We start from the raw sequence: 16,320 nt of genomic DNA, 5'->3' as shown, positions 1-16,320 counted from the left end.
ATTTCTGTATTTAATTTTCAAAAAATGTGCAAACATTTATACAAACATGTTTTCACATTGTCATTTTGGGGTATTGTGTGTAGATGGGTGAGAATCATTTTTTAATTCAGGCTGTAACACAACTAAATGTGAACTAAGTCTAGTGGTATGAATACTTTCTTAAGGCACTATATATAGACATTGGCATTTAGATTTACTTTGAATTAACTTAATTTAATTTGAATTTATTAAATTGATGTTATTAACCCCATCACTGAACACTGTTGCCTGATTGTGTGCCTGTCTGTGTGCAGGTGGGCGTCAGTCGGGTGCAGTGCTGTACAGTGCGTTTGGCATCATGGGACAGTCGGGTACGGGCGTGAAGACTGGCATGTCCAAATCTAACGGCTCAACGTGTTCTCAGACGGGCAGCGGCTACAGCACCGATGTATCTGATGACAATCTGCCTAACGACGCGACAAGACCCAACTCTGATGCCAACAGAAACTCGGACTCTGACGATCAGGTAACTCATCACTGTCCGTCACTTTGAACTGTTGTACAAGTACTTGATACAACCTCGTTTCAGTAACAGAAAGCATTCACAAAAAATATATAGACTTGCTTCTCTCTTGCTCCTGTTCTCTCATTGGCTTATGCTGTGTGGATTGCTCTTGCAGGATGAAGGGGTGGAGTCTGACGACCTGAAGAAGGACCTCCTCCTCATGCCACCGCCCCCTGACTCCAGTAGCATGAAGCTCACCATCAAGGAGATTTGGTTCAGCTTCGCTGCCCCCACCAACGTACGCTCCCCCTCACAGGCCATCTCCAGGCAGCTGAATCTCCTAAGCACAGCGACGCCAGCGATTGGCGCCTGGTTGGTCCCCATCGACCAGCTCAAGTCTTCTCTGCGTAAGCTTGACATGGAGGGCACTTTGAGAGTGTGTGCTGTCATGGGCTGCATCATGACTGAAGCCTTGGAGGTCAGTACTGCAGAGATTGAGGGTTCCAATGCCTTTTATCAATGTAATTGTCCTATATTTCCATGTATTGTATATACTGTATGGTGATTGTGTATATTCCTCTGGCTATATTTTGTCTGTATATTTTGTCTGTTGCTGTCAGCACCATTTCACAAGGTCAAATGGAGGGTACATGTAAATGTCCTTGGCAAATAACGGTGATTCTTATTCTATATGAGACACATTTCCTTTTCTTTCCCTTGTTCTGTACAGAAAAAGAGTATCCACATCCCCTTTCGGAGCAAGTACAACAGGGTGACCAAGCGAGCACGCTACCTCCACGAGAACCCCTCCTGTCTGCTGTGTAACATCCTGCATCGCTACCTACAGCAGGCTGACTATACTGTGATAGAGGAGGCCACCATGGTGAGATGTGTGTTTAGAGGCTTGAGAACTTCAGTCTGGACCATGATTGACTGAATCATGTGTGCTAGTGCTGGGCTGGAAATAGTTCTTATGGATCTACCTTAACTTACCTCCTAATTAACTATTAAACCCATCTGATCTTGTCCTCACTAGAATGACGGGCTGCCTGCCCTGGTGACCCTGAAGAAGGGGCTGGTGGCTCTGGCCCGGCAGTGGATGAAGTTTATTGTGGTGACCCAGGGCTTCAAGGCTATTGGCCTGATGAGGCCCAACCAGCTGCCCAAACCCAAGGAGACCCCCCAGCAGCAGACCTTCCAGGACCAGAGCCAGGGCCTGGACAACGGAGCTGCGCTGCAGAGTGACACCAGTGCTGATGGGGCTGAGTTTGAGTTTGACGCAGGTAGGAACGTATGTTTTTTTTGGGACGATGACATTTCTGGTAAATGAATACATGACAGATATACTTTTTTTAAACCAATTGTATTGAAAAGTCCCCCCCCACGTGTTAATGAATTTGATAATGATTATAATGTCCAGCCACAGTGAGTGAACACACCATGCTGCTAGAGGGAGCATGCAGCCGCCCCCTGCCCACAGGAGACAAATCTGGACCAGTTAGCGGGGTGGAGATCATGAGGAAGCTCTCCAAGTCCCACACACACAGTGAATCTGCCCTCAAAATAAAGGTAAAGGTATGTCTATCCACCCGTCTGTCTGCATTGTCTACTTTAACTTTGTACCATTATAATGAATTATATGGGTGGACAGGGGCGACAGGGCGGTACCACTTTTCATTAGTATACTATAGGAATGCATTTGTTTTCACACTAATGATATTTGTGTATGTTCTTCAGGGCTCCCACCCATACCAGTCCCTCAGCTACACCAGCGGGGACACAGCGGCTGACTCTCCTGCCCATGTGAGTCGCGTGGGCATGACTGCCAAGGACAGTCCCCGTAAGGAGAGTCTGCTGAGCTACCTGACAGGCAGCTTCCCCAGCCTGCACAACCTGCTGGAGGGCACACCCCAGAGGAATGAAACCACCACCAAAAGCACAGGTACGCTCACATTATCCTGGTTCTGACTTGGTTTGGGTTCCAATTCCATACCCTCATTCCCGAAAGTGTGAACATTCTCCTAAAGCATGGGTTATAGGGAATTTCCACCATATTTTTATAATACTTTTGATTCCTTTTCAAACTATCATGCTAGAGAATTGGTATAGAATTGGACTGCAACATGACATTGTTTGCTCCCCCTTTAGGTAACAGTGTGGGCCCAGATGTGGTGACGGAACACCCCCTGCTGTCTGAGCCCTCCTCCGTCAGCTTCTACAACTGGATGTCCAACGCTGTGGGCAACCGGGGCGGAGGGAATGCTGTACCCCAGGAGTCCCCGGTCAACCGCTCCCAGCACAATATCCTGCAGACAGGTAGGGGGAATGTTGTGAGAATATTCTGGGAATGTTGGGGGAAATGTTGGTGATGTAACCAACCCTGATTGCTCACAGTAAAATACTTTTAAAAATAAGGTCACCCTAAGTGTCTTTCTGTTGCTCCTCAGGCATCACCTGTAACCTCCACACCATCCCATCAGCGTCAGACTTCAACACGGTGCTGTCCAGCGACCAGAACACTCTTGATGGAACACAGTCTCAGCACTCTCAGCACAGCACCAGCCAAGATGACATAATGATGGCCGACATTGAGGAGGGCAACCAGTGTCCCGCCGCCGTTCAGCTAGCAGACGCTCAGGTAACCTAGTGAGTGAGTGAGTGAGTGAGTGAGTTATAATTCTGATGATTCTCTCTCCCCTCCCTCACAACACACAGGTTGTGTTCAAGCCTCTACTGAGTCACACAGGGATCCAGGCCCAGGACACCACTCCTCTCAGCTACAAGATGTACTTCGGGGAGCACCTCTCCTTCTCTGGCACTTTGGAGTGTCTCAGAGCAGACATTGTGGACTCTGACACATCCAAAGAGCGGAAAAATAAACGGTTGAAAAGGTAAATAAACCAAGTATCTAAAGTAAATAATGTTTAGCGAGTCCCAATAGTCTTAAAGATACAATCTCTAAGACCTGGTTGCCCAGCTGGTGGCCCTCGGGATGAATTTGGCCCAGGGGTGGTTTTATTTGGCCACCAAGTTTTTTGAGCAGAAAAAAATATACAGTGCATTCGGAAAGTTTTCAGACCCCTCGACTTTTTCCACATTTTGTTACGTTAGTCTTATTCTAAAATCCATATAAATTTTCACACAGTACCCCATAATGACAAAGCAAAAACAAGTTTTTAGAAATTTTAGCAAATATATTACAATTTTTAAACAGAGGTACCTTATTTACACACGTATTCAGACCCTTTGCAATGTGACTTGAAATTGAGCTCAGGTGCATCCTGTTTCCATTGATCATCACGGAGATGTTTCTACAACTTGATTGGAGTCCACCTGTGGTAAATTCAATTGATTGGACATGATTTAGAAATGTGCACACCTGTCTAGATAAGGTCTTACAGTTGACAGTCCATGTCAGAGCAAAAACCAATCCATGAGGTAGAAGGAATTGTCCGTAGATCTGAGACTGGATTGTGTCAAGCAACAGATCTGGGGAATGGTACCAAAAAAATTCTGCAGCATTGAAGGTCCCCAAGAATACAGTGGCCTCCATCATTCTTAAATGGCCATTTGGAACCACCAAGACTCTTCCTAGAGCTGACTGCCCAGCCAAACTGAGCAATTGGGGGAGAAGCGCCTTGGTCAGTGAGGTGACCAAGGACCCAGAGTTCCTCTGTATTGGTAGGAGAACCTCCCAGAAGGACAACCATCTCTGCAGCACTCCACCAATCAGACCTTTATGGTAGAGTGGCCAAACGGAAGCCACTCCTCAGTAAAATGCACAGCCCGCTTTGAGTTTGCCAAAAGACAGAAACAATATTCTCTGGTCTGATGAAACCAAGGTTGAACTCTTTGTCCTTAATGCCAAGCGTCACATCTGGAGGAATCCTGGCACCAATCCCTATGGTGAAGCAAGGTGGTGGCAGCAATCTGTGTGTAAGTGTTTCAGCGGCAGGGACCGGATTACTAGTCAGGATCGAGGGAAAGATGATCAGAGCAAAGTACAGACCTGCTTCAGAGCGCTCAGGACCTTAGACTGGGTCAAAGGTTCACCATCCAACAGGGCAGCAATCCTAAGCACACAGCCAAGACAACGAAAGAGGGGCTTCGGGACAAGTCTCTGAATGTCCTTGAGTGGCCCGGACTTGAACCCGATCGAACATCTCTGGAGTGACCTGAAAATAGCTGTGCAGCGATGCTCCCCATCCAACCTGACAGAGCTTGACAGGATTTGCAGAGAAGAATGGGAGAAACTCCTCAAAAACAGGTTTGCCAAGCTTATAGCATCATACCCAAGAAGACTCGAGGCTGTTATCGCTGCCAAGATGCTTCAAGAAAGTACTGAGTAAGGGGTCTTTTTTTTTTGCATAATAAAGAGACTTGATCGTATACAAATAATTAATAATAATTGGCTTTTCTGCCAACTGAGGTTCTCAAGGCACTTTACATACTGTAGTAGGGGGAAACTGACTTCATCCACCATCAATGTGTAGCACCCACCTCAGTGATGCACGGCGACCATTTTTGTACCAGACCGCTCATCACATCAGCTAGAGAGGTGAGGAGGGATATATGCCCGTTACAGGGATGATTAGGTGGCCATGATGAAATGTGTCCAGGTTGGGAATTTAGCCATGACACCGGGGTGAACACCCTTACTCTTCCAATAAGCCATGGGATTTTGAATGACCACAGAGTCAGGACACCCATTTTAACATCTCATCCAAAAGACTGCACCCTACGCTGGGCAATGTCCCCATATGTAATCAATGTTTTGTAATGATTATGTTTTAGACAAATAGTATACATTTTTGTGCTTATTGCAGTCAATTTGCAGTCTAAAAATGTGTTTTTTAGTATGTTCTGACAAAAGAAAAACCTGGCCCGTGGCTGAATCTAGTTAATGATCCCTGCTCTAAGATATCCTGCCATGTAAAGGTAATCTTCTCTCTCCCTCCCTCTCCAGACAGGGCATGCCAAACCTCCCTCTGCTGGAGTTCAAGCCTGCCCTGCTGATCGAGACGTTCAGCCTGAACGCTGTGGTGATGGAGAAATCTACCAGCACTGGCCCGCCAAACTCCACGGCTGCCGCGGCTCCCCTCGCCTTTCACGACCTGAATCGTCGCCACTACAACACCTTCCACTGCGACTTCACCATCGCCTGCCAGGCCATCAGCCAGCGTGTGGACATGGCCCTGGTGCGCCTCATCCACCAGTTCAGCACCATGGTGGACGACATCAAGGCCACACAGACAGACATCAAGCTGAGTCGCTACACCGCTGGCTCTGCCTCCCCCACACCCACCTTTAAGGTGCGGCCCTACCGCCACTTCCGCTCCTCTGACTTTAGCCGCAGCTCACGGGGAAGCGTCAACGGAGCCGGGCGGAGTGGGGCTGGCGGCGGCGGGAACACTGCTCAGAAGAGCAAGCGGGGTGGAGGTGGAGGGGGGGGTCAACTGCCCAACGGCCCGCAGTCAGGACTGGACACGCTGGGCAGGAGGGAGCCCCGGGGACGCAACACGCTTGGTCGCTCGGAGCGCCGTACCTCCAAGGTACACCAACCAGTATGTATCTTTATTTCATAATAATCATATAGACTATATTTCTAAGTGACCTATCAAATGATGTATGCTCTGTTTTAATTGGTATCTAATCAATTCAATTAATCCAATTGATCAAGGTGTCGCGGAAGGGCTCTCGGGATGTGGCGGACCACATGACCATCCAGATGGACGACTCAGACTCCATCACAGTGTCAGAGCAGAGCGAGCCCTCTGCAGAGTGCTGGCAGAACATGTACAAGCTGCTCAACTTTTACTCCCTCATCTCCGACCCCACCGGTATCCTGGAGAAGAGCTCCCCTGAGAACTGCCTCTCGGGTAAGGCTCTCTCTCTCCCACCACTTAGCCACTTCTAGCCCCTACCCCCTAGGCTCTTAAGAAAGCCTCACACTCATCGTTCGATCATTTTGTGTGTGTGCGTTATGTGTGCTGTACAGACGGTGGCCGCAGCCCCTCGGAGCCCCTGTGCAGGGTGATGTTTGAGAACGAGCAGCAGGACCCCACCAACAAGCCTCCAGCTGGGCTCGGAGCAGGGGGCCGACGGCGTAGCTTGGTGAGCTGTGAGCCACAGCACGTCACCCTCATCGTGTTTGGCATCGGTGTTGTGAACCGCACCCACCTGGAGGCAGACATCGGGGGCCTGACCATGGAGGCAGAGCTAAAGAAGATCCACGGCAGCTTCACACTTAAGGAGAAGATGAAGGGTGAGGCTCTTAGCTCTTGGGTTATGTCACTAGTTCAATACACCGCCTCTTTTTATTACGTTATTCAGTGCCATATCTGGATTATAATTCCCAAATCTGTTTTCAGACATACTGCACCAGAAGATGACAGAGACTTGTGCATCAGCCCACATAGGAGGAGTTAACATTGTGCTCCTGGAGGGTATAACCCCAGACATTCAGTAAGGACTGCTCCAATTTAAGTTGATAACTGTTTCATTTGAATTGCCACATTGAGGATTGAAGTTTGATACTGTGCATTAGGTCTGTTAATTAACCTAAAATACACTCCGTTTCTAATTTGTTTGCCTGTCATTTTGGTAACCAGTAAGATTAATTATGAACGTTTGAGTTTCCTACCCCACTGTGTCTGTAGCTATGTTTCGATTTAACTTGTCCAGTAATTTTGTCGACATTTAACATTTGTCTCAATATATAAAATAGATGCGACAATTGGGTGCTTTTCCATTGAACTATCTTGGGTGCGTTCGTAAAGCCAATCTGGAGTGCCAGAGTGAGCTCAGAGTGCCCTCTGGGCTTTCTTAAATTCAGAGCGTTCCGCTCTGGGCGCATTCAGAGCACACACTGACGACGCTCTGGCCGAGGACTAGGGTTGATCCGAGCGTTCTAACCTCACAACGGCAGTCATGCACCCAAGCTAACTGGCTAATGTTGGCTAGCTTTCCCGCTACAAAAATGAGAGAACACCTCACTCTGACCATTTTACTCGCCCTAGCAGAGCTGGTTATCCAGAGCGTTGGTGACTGCAACTGATGCTGGCGACAATTTAATTACGCTGTTTTGTCAATGTTTACTGACCATATATGGCCATATTCAACGGGTGTTGAGAGTTCGTAAATACATCAGTTATTCTGCACTCTGGTACATTCAGACGCGAGTGCTCTGAAATTGGAGTAGATGGCCAGAGCGAATTTACGAATGCACCCCTTGTGTCAATAAAAACAGCTGGACGTAATGACGTCAGACCAATCTGGTTCATGTCTCAAATAGCCCGCGAAAGCCAGCGTGGATAGAATGCAATAATGTCATGTTGTAATCATTCTCATGCCAATGTATCGCCACAGTCTGTCCCATGTTGAAACTTGAAGTCCTGTAGATCTAAAATGATTGAATAGTGAAACTTGCCAGCCAACCAGAGAAGAAGCGAAGTGAAGTGTTTCGTCAGGACAATACCTATCCTGCAAAGAAACATATATTTTTTTTATAGTTGACCATTTTGATTTTGCCGGCAGTAAAAATGTAGAATTAAAGTGGCGCTTTATAGTTGCGTGATCACATCACGTGCCCATCACATCCACCCCTATCTAATGGATAAAAATGTTGTCTGTCTTTAGAAATGTCTCATATCTGCCGTTTCCATTACACATGTCGCAGTGATTTTATTTTTTGAGACATTTGCGTTTGTCAAATCAATCTTGTTCAATGGAAACCTGCCTACTGATTGCATGTCAACCTACTGTGTGAGTAATTCCTACAGTTACTTCACTCTAAACAAATCCTAGAAATATTCAAAGGACTGCACATATTTGGCTGGCAACACTGGAAGTACTTTTGGCAGTTGAAGGATGGTGAATAAGTATTCTAATCTAGTCTGTTGTCTCCATATATCTATGCGTGAATAGTCTATCTCATTTGCTCTCTTTTTTTTCTTCTTTTTACTTTCCCTGGCTTTCTCTTCCATCGTCTTGAATAGACTGGAGGATTTCCCTACATCTCCTACCAGCACTGCCAAACAAGAGTTTCTGTATGTGTTTATAACTACTGCACCTTGGCACATCATAGCAATGCCACAGTACTGTAGTACTAAGTTTAGGCACAGCTTTCATTTTGTCTCGAGTCTGTGGTAACGCATTGTTTCATCAGTGTACAGCTCTAGTTATGTTATTCTCCCTCTTCATGTTAGTCTGATAATCACCCACTCCTTTTCTCCTCTGTTTCTGTGTTCCTTCCTTTACGTGTATGGCGGGTAGATCATCTTTATAGATCAGCCATATGACAGCGATTCCTCCTGTAATCGTGATCAATATTATTATTTTGTTTGTTTTTTTGTTGATAATTTCGGCAATGTAATGCAAGGTCATATAGAACCCAGTAGTTCTTATGCCCCCATAACATGGATGACATGTGCCTGTTAATGTTTAGTGTGCTTGTTGTCTAACATGACCAAAACAAGCATTTTTGTACATTGTTGTTGCTCTATCGACGTTGTCCTGTGTTAACCTGTAGTCAAACAGTCATATTTGTACATTGTTGTTCTATCGACGTTGTCCTGTGTTAACCTGTAGTCAAACAGTCATATTTGTACATTGTTGTTCTATCGACGTTGTCCTGTGTTAACCTGTAGTCAAACAGTCATATTTGTACATTGTTGTTCTATCGACGTTGTCCTGTGTTAACCTGTAGTCAAACAGTCATATTTGTACATTGTTGTTCTATCGACGTTGTCCTGTGTTAACCTGTAGTCAAACAGTCATATTTGGAACGCTGACACTCTGCTCTACCATTCCAGAACAGTTGTGAAATGCAACATAGCGAAGTCCCAGGCCCTGTACAGCGCCCAGCGGGGCCTGAAGAACAATAACGCCGCTGTGTTCAAGGTGGGCGCCATCATTATCAACATCCCCCAGCACCCAGCCACGCTGCACAGCATGATGGTCCGCAGCTCCCACCAGCTCTCCAAACAGATCTCTGACCTCATCCGCCAGCCATCCAACGTGTGAGTCTCAGGGAGGAAATGGTTGGATTATTCATAAGTTGCATTATATATATACTTTGAGTCCCATTGAAATCAAAAGGTAGAGAGCCCCTGCCATGAATTGGGGCTGAGTAGGCAGAACTGCTTGCTCAGTGTGGTCCTCACCAAAAGGATCTTGTATGAGAGGAAAGCACTTCCGTGAGTCGTAACATTTAGAGATGAAACCATAATTTCCTTTCCTCTGTATCTCCTTCATGGACTAAGCAATACTTGTCTTCATTCTGAACTACGTTCTTTTCTCTGTAGGCCACCCTCCAACAGGGAGGATACTCCCACCCCTCAGCCCTCTGACAAGGCGTCCAGCATCAACCAGACTCCTGTGGAGGCCAACGAGTTCCCCCAGCTGCCGGAGGGGCTGGAGAAGAAGCCCATCGTCCTCAAGTTCAGTGCCATGATGGACGGCATCACCATAGGAGCGGCCCTGCTGCCCTCCCTCAAGGCTGAGTACAAGATGGGCCGTATGAAGAGCCACGGCATGACAGGTAGCGTAGCACCAAGCTTTAACCCCTGACTTAGGTAATGGGATATTGTATTTGTATTACTGTGTATGTACATGATGTTACTATTTGTGATATGGCAATGTTTTCTTAATTTCCTCTGCATTGATTGATAAAGTTATTGACTTCAATTGGACTTCCTCATCCTTGTTTGTTCTCTGTGCAGGAGCCCAGACAAGGTTCACGTTTGAGCTGCCCAACCACAAGCTATGTTTTCAGTCCAAGGTGTCTCCGGTGGACGCCATGTCCGCCATGCCCCCCTCTGCCAGCCTCAACCTCCCGCCAGTCACCATGTCCGGAGAGTACATCATGGAGGACCACGAGGGCCACTCGGACTTCACCGACGACTTCCCTATCCCCATGAAGCAGGGCAACTACCTCCAGGGGAATTACCTGCGCTGTGTGGCTGAGGTGAGGCTGCCACAGTCAAGTAGAGTAGCTCCAGTATTCCTGACTATACTTTATATACATTACATTACATTACCGTTCTGATTAAAGAAGCAATTAAACTGACCGCCTTTAGACTAGTTGTATCTGGAGCATCAGCATTTGTGGGTTTGATTACAGGCTCAAAATGGCCAGAAACAAAAAACTTTCTTCTGAAACTCGTCAGTCTATTCTTGTTCTGAGAAATGAAGGCTATTCCATGGCCAAGAAACTGGAGATCTCGTACAGCGCTGTGTATTACTCCCTTCACAGAACAGCGCAAACTTGCTCTAACCAGAATAGAAAGAGGCGTGGGAGGCCTAGGTGCACAACTGAGCAAGAGGACAAGTACATTAGAGTGTATATTTTGAGAAACAGGCGCCTCACAAGTCCTCAACTGGCAGCTTCATTAAATAGTACCCACAAACACCAGTCTCAATGTCAACAGTGAAGAGGCGACTCTGGGATGCTGGCCTTCTAGGCAGAGTTCCTCTGTCCAGTGTCTGTTTTGCCCACCTTGATCTTTTCTTTTTATTGGCAAGTCTGACACATGGCTTTTTCTGTGCAACTTTGTATGTTGTACATGCATACATACATGCTTACATACATACATACTAGAGGTCGACCGATTTATCGGAATGGCCGATTTAATTAGGGCCGTTTTCATAACAATCGGAAATCAGTATTTTTGGCCACCGATTTAGCCAATTTTTTTTTTTATTTTTTTATTCTTTTTTTCACCTTTATTTAATATTTGTTTAACTAGGCAAGTCAGTTAAGAACACATTCTTATTTTCAGGTGGGTTAACTGCCTTGTTCAGTGGCAATCTTGTTCAGTGATTCAATCTTGCAACCTTACAGTTAACTAGTCCAAGGCTCTAACCACCTGATTACATTGCACTCCACGAGGAGACTGCCTGTTACACGAATGCAGTAAGCCAAGGTAAGTTGCTAGCTAGCATTAAACTTAACTTATAAAAAAACAATCAATCAATCATAATTACTAGTTAACTACACATGATTGATGATATTACTAGTTTATCTAGCGTGTCCTGCGTTGCATATAATCGATGCAGTGCGTATCTTTGCTCCAATGTGTACCTAACCATAAACATCAATGCCTTTCTTAAAATCAATACACAGAAGTATATATTTTTAAACCTGCATATTTAGCTAAAATAAATCCAGGTTAGCAGGCAATATTAACCAGGTGAAATTGTGTCACTTCTCTTGTGTTCATTGCACGCAGACTCAGTGTATATGCAACAGTTTGGGCCGCCTAATTTGCCAGAATTTTACGTAATTATGACATAACATTGAAGGTTGTGCAATGTAACAGGAATATTTAGACTTATGGATGCCACCCGTTAGATAAAATACGTAACGGTTCTGTATTTCACTGAAAGAATAAACGTCTTGTTTTCGAGATTATAGTTTCCGGATTCGACCATATTAATAACCTAAAGCTTGTATTTCTGTGTGTTATCATGTTATAACTAATTATATGATTTGATAGAGCAGTCTGACTGAGCGATGGTAGGCACCAGCAGGCTCGTAAGCATTCATTCAAACAGCACTTTCGTGCGTTTTGCCAGCAGCTCGTCGCTGTGCTTCAAGCATTGAGCTGTTTATGACTTCAAGCCTATCAACTCCCGAGATTAGGTTGGTGTGAAAATGGCTAGCTAGATTAACCGATGTGAAATGGCTAGCTAGTTAGCGGGGTGCGCGCTAATAGCGTTTCAAACGTCACTTCGCTCTTGGAGTGGAGACTTGGAGTGGTTGTTCCCCTTGCTCTGCATGGGTAACGCTACTTCGAGGGTGGCTGTTGTCGATGTGTTCCTGGTTCGAGCCCAGGTAGGAGCGAGGAGAGGGATGGAAACTATACTGTTACACTGGCAATACTAAAGTGCCTATAAGAACATCCAATAGTCAAAGGTTAATGAAATACAAATGGTATAGAGAGAAATAGTCCTATAATTCCTATAATAACTACAACCTAAAACTTCTTACCTGGGAATATTGAAGACTCATGTTGTTGTAATTGTCATTTATTACAAATAAATAAAATTAAAATAAAAAATTGTCTGATTAATCGATATCGGCTTTTTTTGGGTCCTCCAATAATCGGTATCGGCGTTGAATAATCATAATCGGTCGACCTCTACATACATACATACATACATGCATACATACATACATACATACATACATGCATACCGACATACATACAGTTGAAGTCAGATGTTTACATACACTTAGGTTGGAGTCATTAAAACTAGTTTTTCAACCACGCCAAAAATATAGTTTGTTAACAAGAAATTTGTGGAAAGTCGGTTAGGACATCTACTTTGTGCATGACACAAGTCATTTTTCCAAAAATTGTTTACTGACAGATTATTTCACTTATATTTCACTGTATCACAATTCCAGTGGGTCAGAAGTTGACATACACTAAGTTGACGGTGCCTTTAAAATGATGTCATGGCATTAGAAGCTCATGATAGGCTAATTGAAATAATTTGAGTCAATTGGAGATGTACCTGTGGATGTATTTCGAGGCCTACCTTCAAACTCAGTGCCTCTGCTTGACATCATGGGAAAATCAAAAGAAATCAGCCAATACCTCCGAAAAATAATTGTAGACCTCCACAAGTCTGGTTCATCCTTGGGAGCAGTTTCTGTATGCCTGAAGGTACCACATTCATCTGTACAAACAATAGTATGCAAGTATAAACACCATAGGACCATACAGCTGTCATACCACTCAGGAAGGAGACTCGTTCTGTCTCCTAGAGATGAACGTACTTTGGTGCGAAAAGTGCAAATCAACCGTGTGAAGATGCTGGAGGAAACTGGTACAAAAGTATCTATATACACAGTAAAAATTAGGCCTATATCGACATAACCTGAAAGGCCGCTCAGCAAGGAAGAAGCCACTGCTCCAAAACCGCCTAAAAAATGTTAACTTTTTTATTTTATTTTATTTTAAAGGCACACTTAAACAACATGGCTACCACAGCATTCTTCAGCGATATGCCATCCCATCTGGTTTGTGCTTAGAGGGATTATCATTTGTTTTTCAACAGGACAATGACCCAACACACCTCCAAGCTGTGTAGCGGCTATTTGTCCAAGAAGTGGAGTGATGGAGTGCTGCATTAGATGACCTGGCCTCCACAATCACCCGACCTCAACCCAATTGAGATGGTTTGGGATGAGTTGGACCTCACAGTGAAGGAAAAGCAGCCAACAAGTGCTCAGCATTTGTGGGAACTCTTTCAAGACTGTTGGAAAAGCCTTCCAGGTGAAGCTGGTTGAGAGAATGCCAAGTGTGTAAAGCTGTCATCAAGGCAAAGGGTGGCAGTTCAGAGTTGCAGTTCTTGACACCGGTGTTCTTAATGTTTTGTATACTCAGTGTATTTGGAGTGGTGAGCACTCCGTTTGACCTGATGAAGATCCTTGTGGATTGAAACATTGTCAATACAGCCATGGCTCTACGCTGACCTTTTTTACAAGGAGCACGTGTGCACCTATGTTGAAGAATGTAGGCCCACACAAAGAAATTTAGGAGAACAATTACAAATAGTTGTGTTAATAAAGATATAATCCTTAATTTTTCTAGGTACACTAGTGCTCCTAAATATAAATGTCAGGTCACACAGCAAAATATTTAGGCGCATACGTGAGTAAAATGGTCACACTGTAGAGCCCTGAAATGTGGTAATTATGAACATATTCAGTTTGCAGGCCTTTGTTTATTTTCATTGATTTCAATCCCCCTTCACCTAGATTGGTTCTTTTGAGCACAACCTCACAACGGACCTCCTGAACCACCTGGTGTTCCTGCAGAAGGTTTTCATGAAGGAAGTCAACGAGGTCATCCAGAAAGTATCAGGTCTGTCCCACTGTATAACACAAGAACACTGAAAGTTGTTGTGTTTCAGTATTTTGCTTAGACACTTAGGGTAAATGCTTGTTTGTGTCTATGCAGGAGGAGAGCAGCCCATCCCTCTATGGAATGAGCACGACATCTCGACAGACGCTGACAAGCCCAAGATACTGCTTTACTCACTCAGTCTGATGTTTAAGGTACCAGTATGAGAAGCAAGAAAAGTCCTGCAATATGCATATATACCCACCTATCGTCACGTGTCCTAATCATTTGAAAATGAAATAAATTGACTTTCCTGAACACTTGTGGTTTGCAGGGGATCCAGATGACGGCCACCACTCCGTCCATGAGAGCGGTGCGCTTCGAGACAGGGCTGATAGAGCTGGAGCTCTCCAACAGGATCCAGTGTAAAGCCCAGGCCGGCGGCAGCAGCAGCTATCTCAAATTGTTTGGGAAGTGCCAAGTGGATCTGAACCTCGCCCTGGGCCAGATAGTCAAACACCAGGTAGGCTACAGCAAATCAATATAGGTTGTGTTAGTTTCTATTGGCTCTTGCAATCAGATTTTGTTAGATATAACCCTTTTTTTTCTCCACAGGTTTATGAGGAGGCAGGTTCAGACTTTCACCAGGTGGCCTACTTCCGCACTCGTATTGGCTTACGGAACGCCCTTCAGGAGGAGATTAGTGGCTCCTCAGACAAAGAGGCGGTCCTCATCACACTCAACCGGCCAATCGTCTTTGCTCAGCCTGTGGCTTTTGACAGAGGTCAGGCTTTGATAATAGACTACGTTTTCTAATTCTCTAAATAAAAATGTCTAAATCATATAACCTCTATAGTGAAACGTCATCCCTTTTTCCCTTCTCATTGCAGCTGTACTCTTCTGGTTGAACTACAAGGCGGCCTATGACAACTGGAATGAGCAGCGTCTGGCACTGAACAAAGACATTCACATGGCCACCAAGGAGGTGGTGGACAAGCTGCCGGGCATCCAGCAGACCTCTGCCCAGGCCTTCAGCACCCTGTTCCTGCAGCTCACCGTCAACGACCTGGGAATCTGTCTGCCCATCACCAACACCTCACTGGTAGGAGGAGAATGATGATCTGAACAATGATTTTTGCAACCAAAGATTGCATATATGTTTTAAGGAGAAAACCTTTGCAATGCGGCATGTTAAAATGGTGTGGGATATTTTTTACCCCAACCCTGACAGTGCTCCATTTTGTCTTATACACTTAGACCCATTTTGTCTTAGATCAATTCTGTTTCAGATCCTGTCCTGGAACTGTTTGTGTGTTTTATATTGATATGCGCTAAATTGAAAGAAATATTCTTGTCTGAAAGTGGCACTCTCTGTGAGTAGTCATCATATCATAGGTAATTTCATTCCCTAAAGAACTGATCCAAATTGTCTTGTTTTTTTCTCAACCATTCTCACAATGCTTCATTTGAGCTTCATTGATTTTATTTAAATATAGTTAGCTATACTGAATAAAAATATAAACGCAACAATTTCAATGATTTTACTGAGTTAGTCAATATAAGGAAATCAGTCAATTTAAATAAATTCATTACCTAAATTCCTAACCTATGGATTTCACATTACTGGCCAGGGGCGCATCCATGGGTGGCATTGGCACACCAGTCAGTATGAGTTTTTCCCCACAAAAAGCGCTTTATTACAGATGGGAATACTCCTCAGTTTCATTAGCTGTCCGGGTGGCTGGTCTCAGACGATCCCTCAGGTGAAGAAGCCGGATGTGGTCCTAGGCTGGTGTGGTTACAGGTGGTGTGCAGTTGTGAAGCTGGTTGGGTGTACTGCCAAATTCTCAAAAATGATGTTGGAGGCAGCTTATGGTAGAGATATGAACATTCAATTCTATTGCAACAGCTCTGGTGGAGATTCCTGCAGTCAGCCAATTGCACGCTGCCTCAAAACTTGAGACATCTGTGGTATTGTGT

The 16,320-nt window shown here is 44.9% G+C and overlaps 1 protein-coding gene across 1 annotated transcript in view; it reads left to right on the top strand.

Moving 5' to 3' along the window:
* The window catches only part of LOC115138604 (bridge-like lipid transfer protein family member 1), a 96,381-nt gene that overhangs the window by 52,091 nt on the left and 27,970 nt on the right, over nucleotides 1–16,320 (top strand). The window contains 22 exon segments of the mRNA XM_065025740.1: nucleotides 294–505; nucleotides 660–962; nucleotides 1,215–1,367; nucleotides 1,521–1,767; nucleotides 1,905–2,053; nucleotides 2,222–2,426; nucleotides 2,633–2,800; nucleotides 2,932–3,122; nucleotides 3,200–3,375; nucleotides 5,451–6,036; nucleotides 6,165–6,363; nucleotides 6,483–6,749; nucleotides 6,856–6,949; nucleotides 8,482–8,532; nucleotides 9,298–9,504; nucleotides 9,790–10,025; nucleotides 10,207–10,451; nucleotides 14,256–14,361; nucleotides 14,458–14,555; nucleotides 14,675–14,863; nucleotides 14,956–15,124; nucleotides 15,231–15,442. Of these exon segments, the coding sequence (XP_064881812.1) occupies nucleotides 294–505; nucleotides 660–962; nucleotides 1,215–1,367; nucleotides 1,521–1,767; nucleotides 1,905–2,053; nucleotides 2,222–2,426; nucleotides 2,633–2,800; nucleotides 2,932–3,122; nucleotides 3,200–3,375; nucleotides 5,451–6,036; nucleotides 6,165–6,363; nucleotides 6,483–6,749; nucleotides 6,856–6,949; nucleotides 8,482–8,532; nucleotides 9,298–9,504; nucleotides 9,790–10,025; nucleotides 10,207–10,451; nucleotides 14,256–14,361; nucleotides 14,458–14,555; nucleotides 14,675–14,863; nucleotides 14,956–15,124; nucleotides 15,231–15,442 (4,463 nt within the window).

The sequence above is a fragment of the Oncorhynchus nerka genome, linkage group LG12 (genome assembly GCF_034236695.1).
Source record: "Oncorhynchus nerka isolate Pitt River linkage group LG12, Oner_Uvic_2.0, whole genome shotgun sequence".
Classification (NCBI taxonomy): Eukaryota; Metazoa; Chordata; class Actinopteri; order Salmoniformes; family Salmonidae; genus Oncorhynchus; species Oncorhynchus nerka.
The sequence above is the reverse complement of the archived record's forward strand: the minus strand, read 5'-3'. Positions and strand labels throughout refer to the sequence as shown.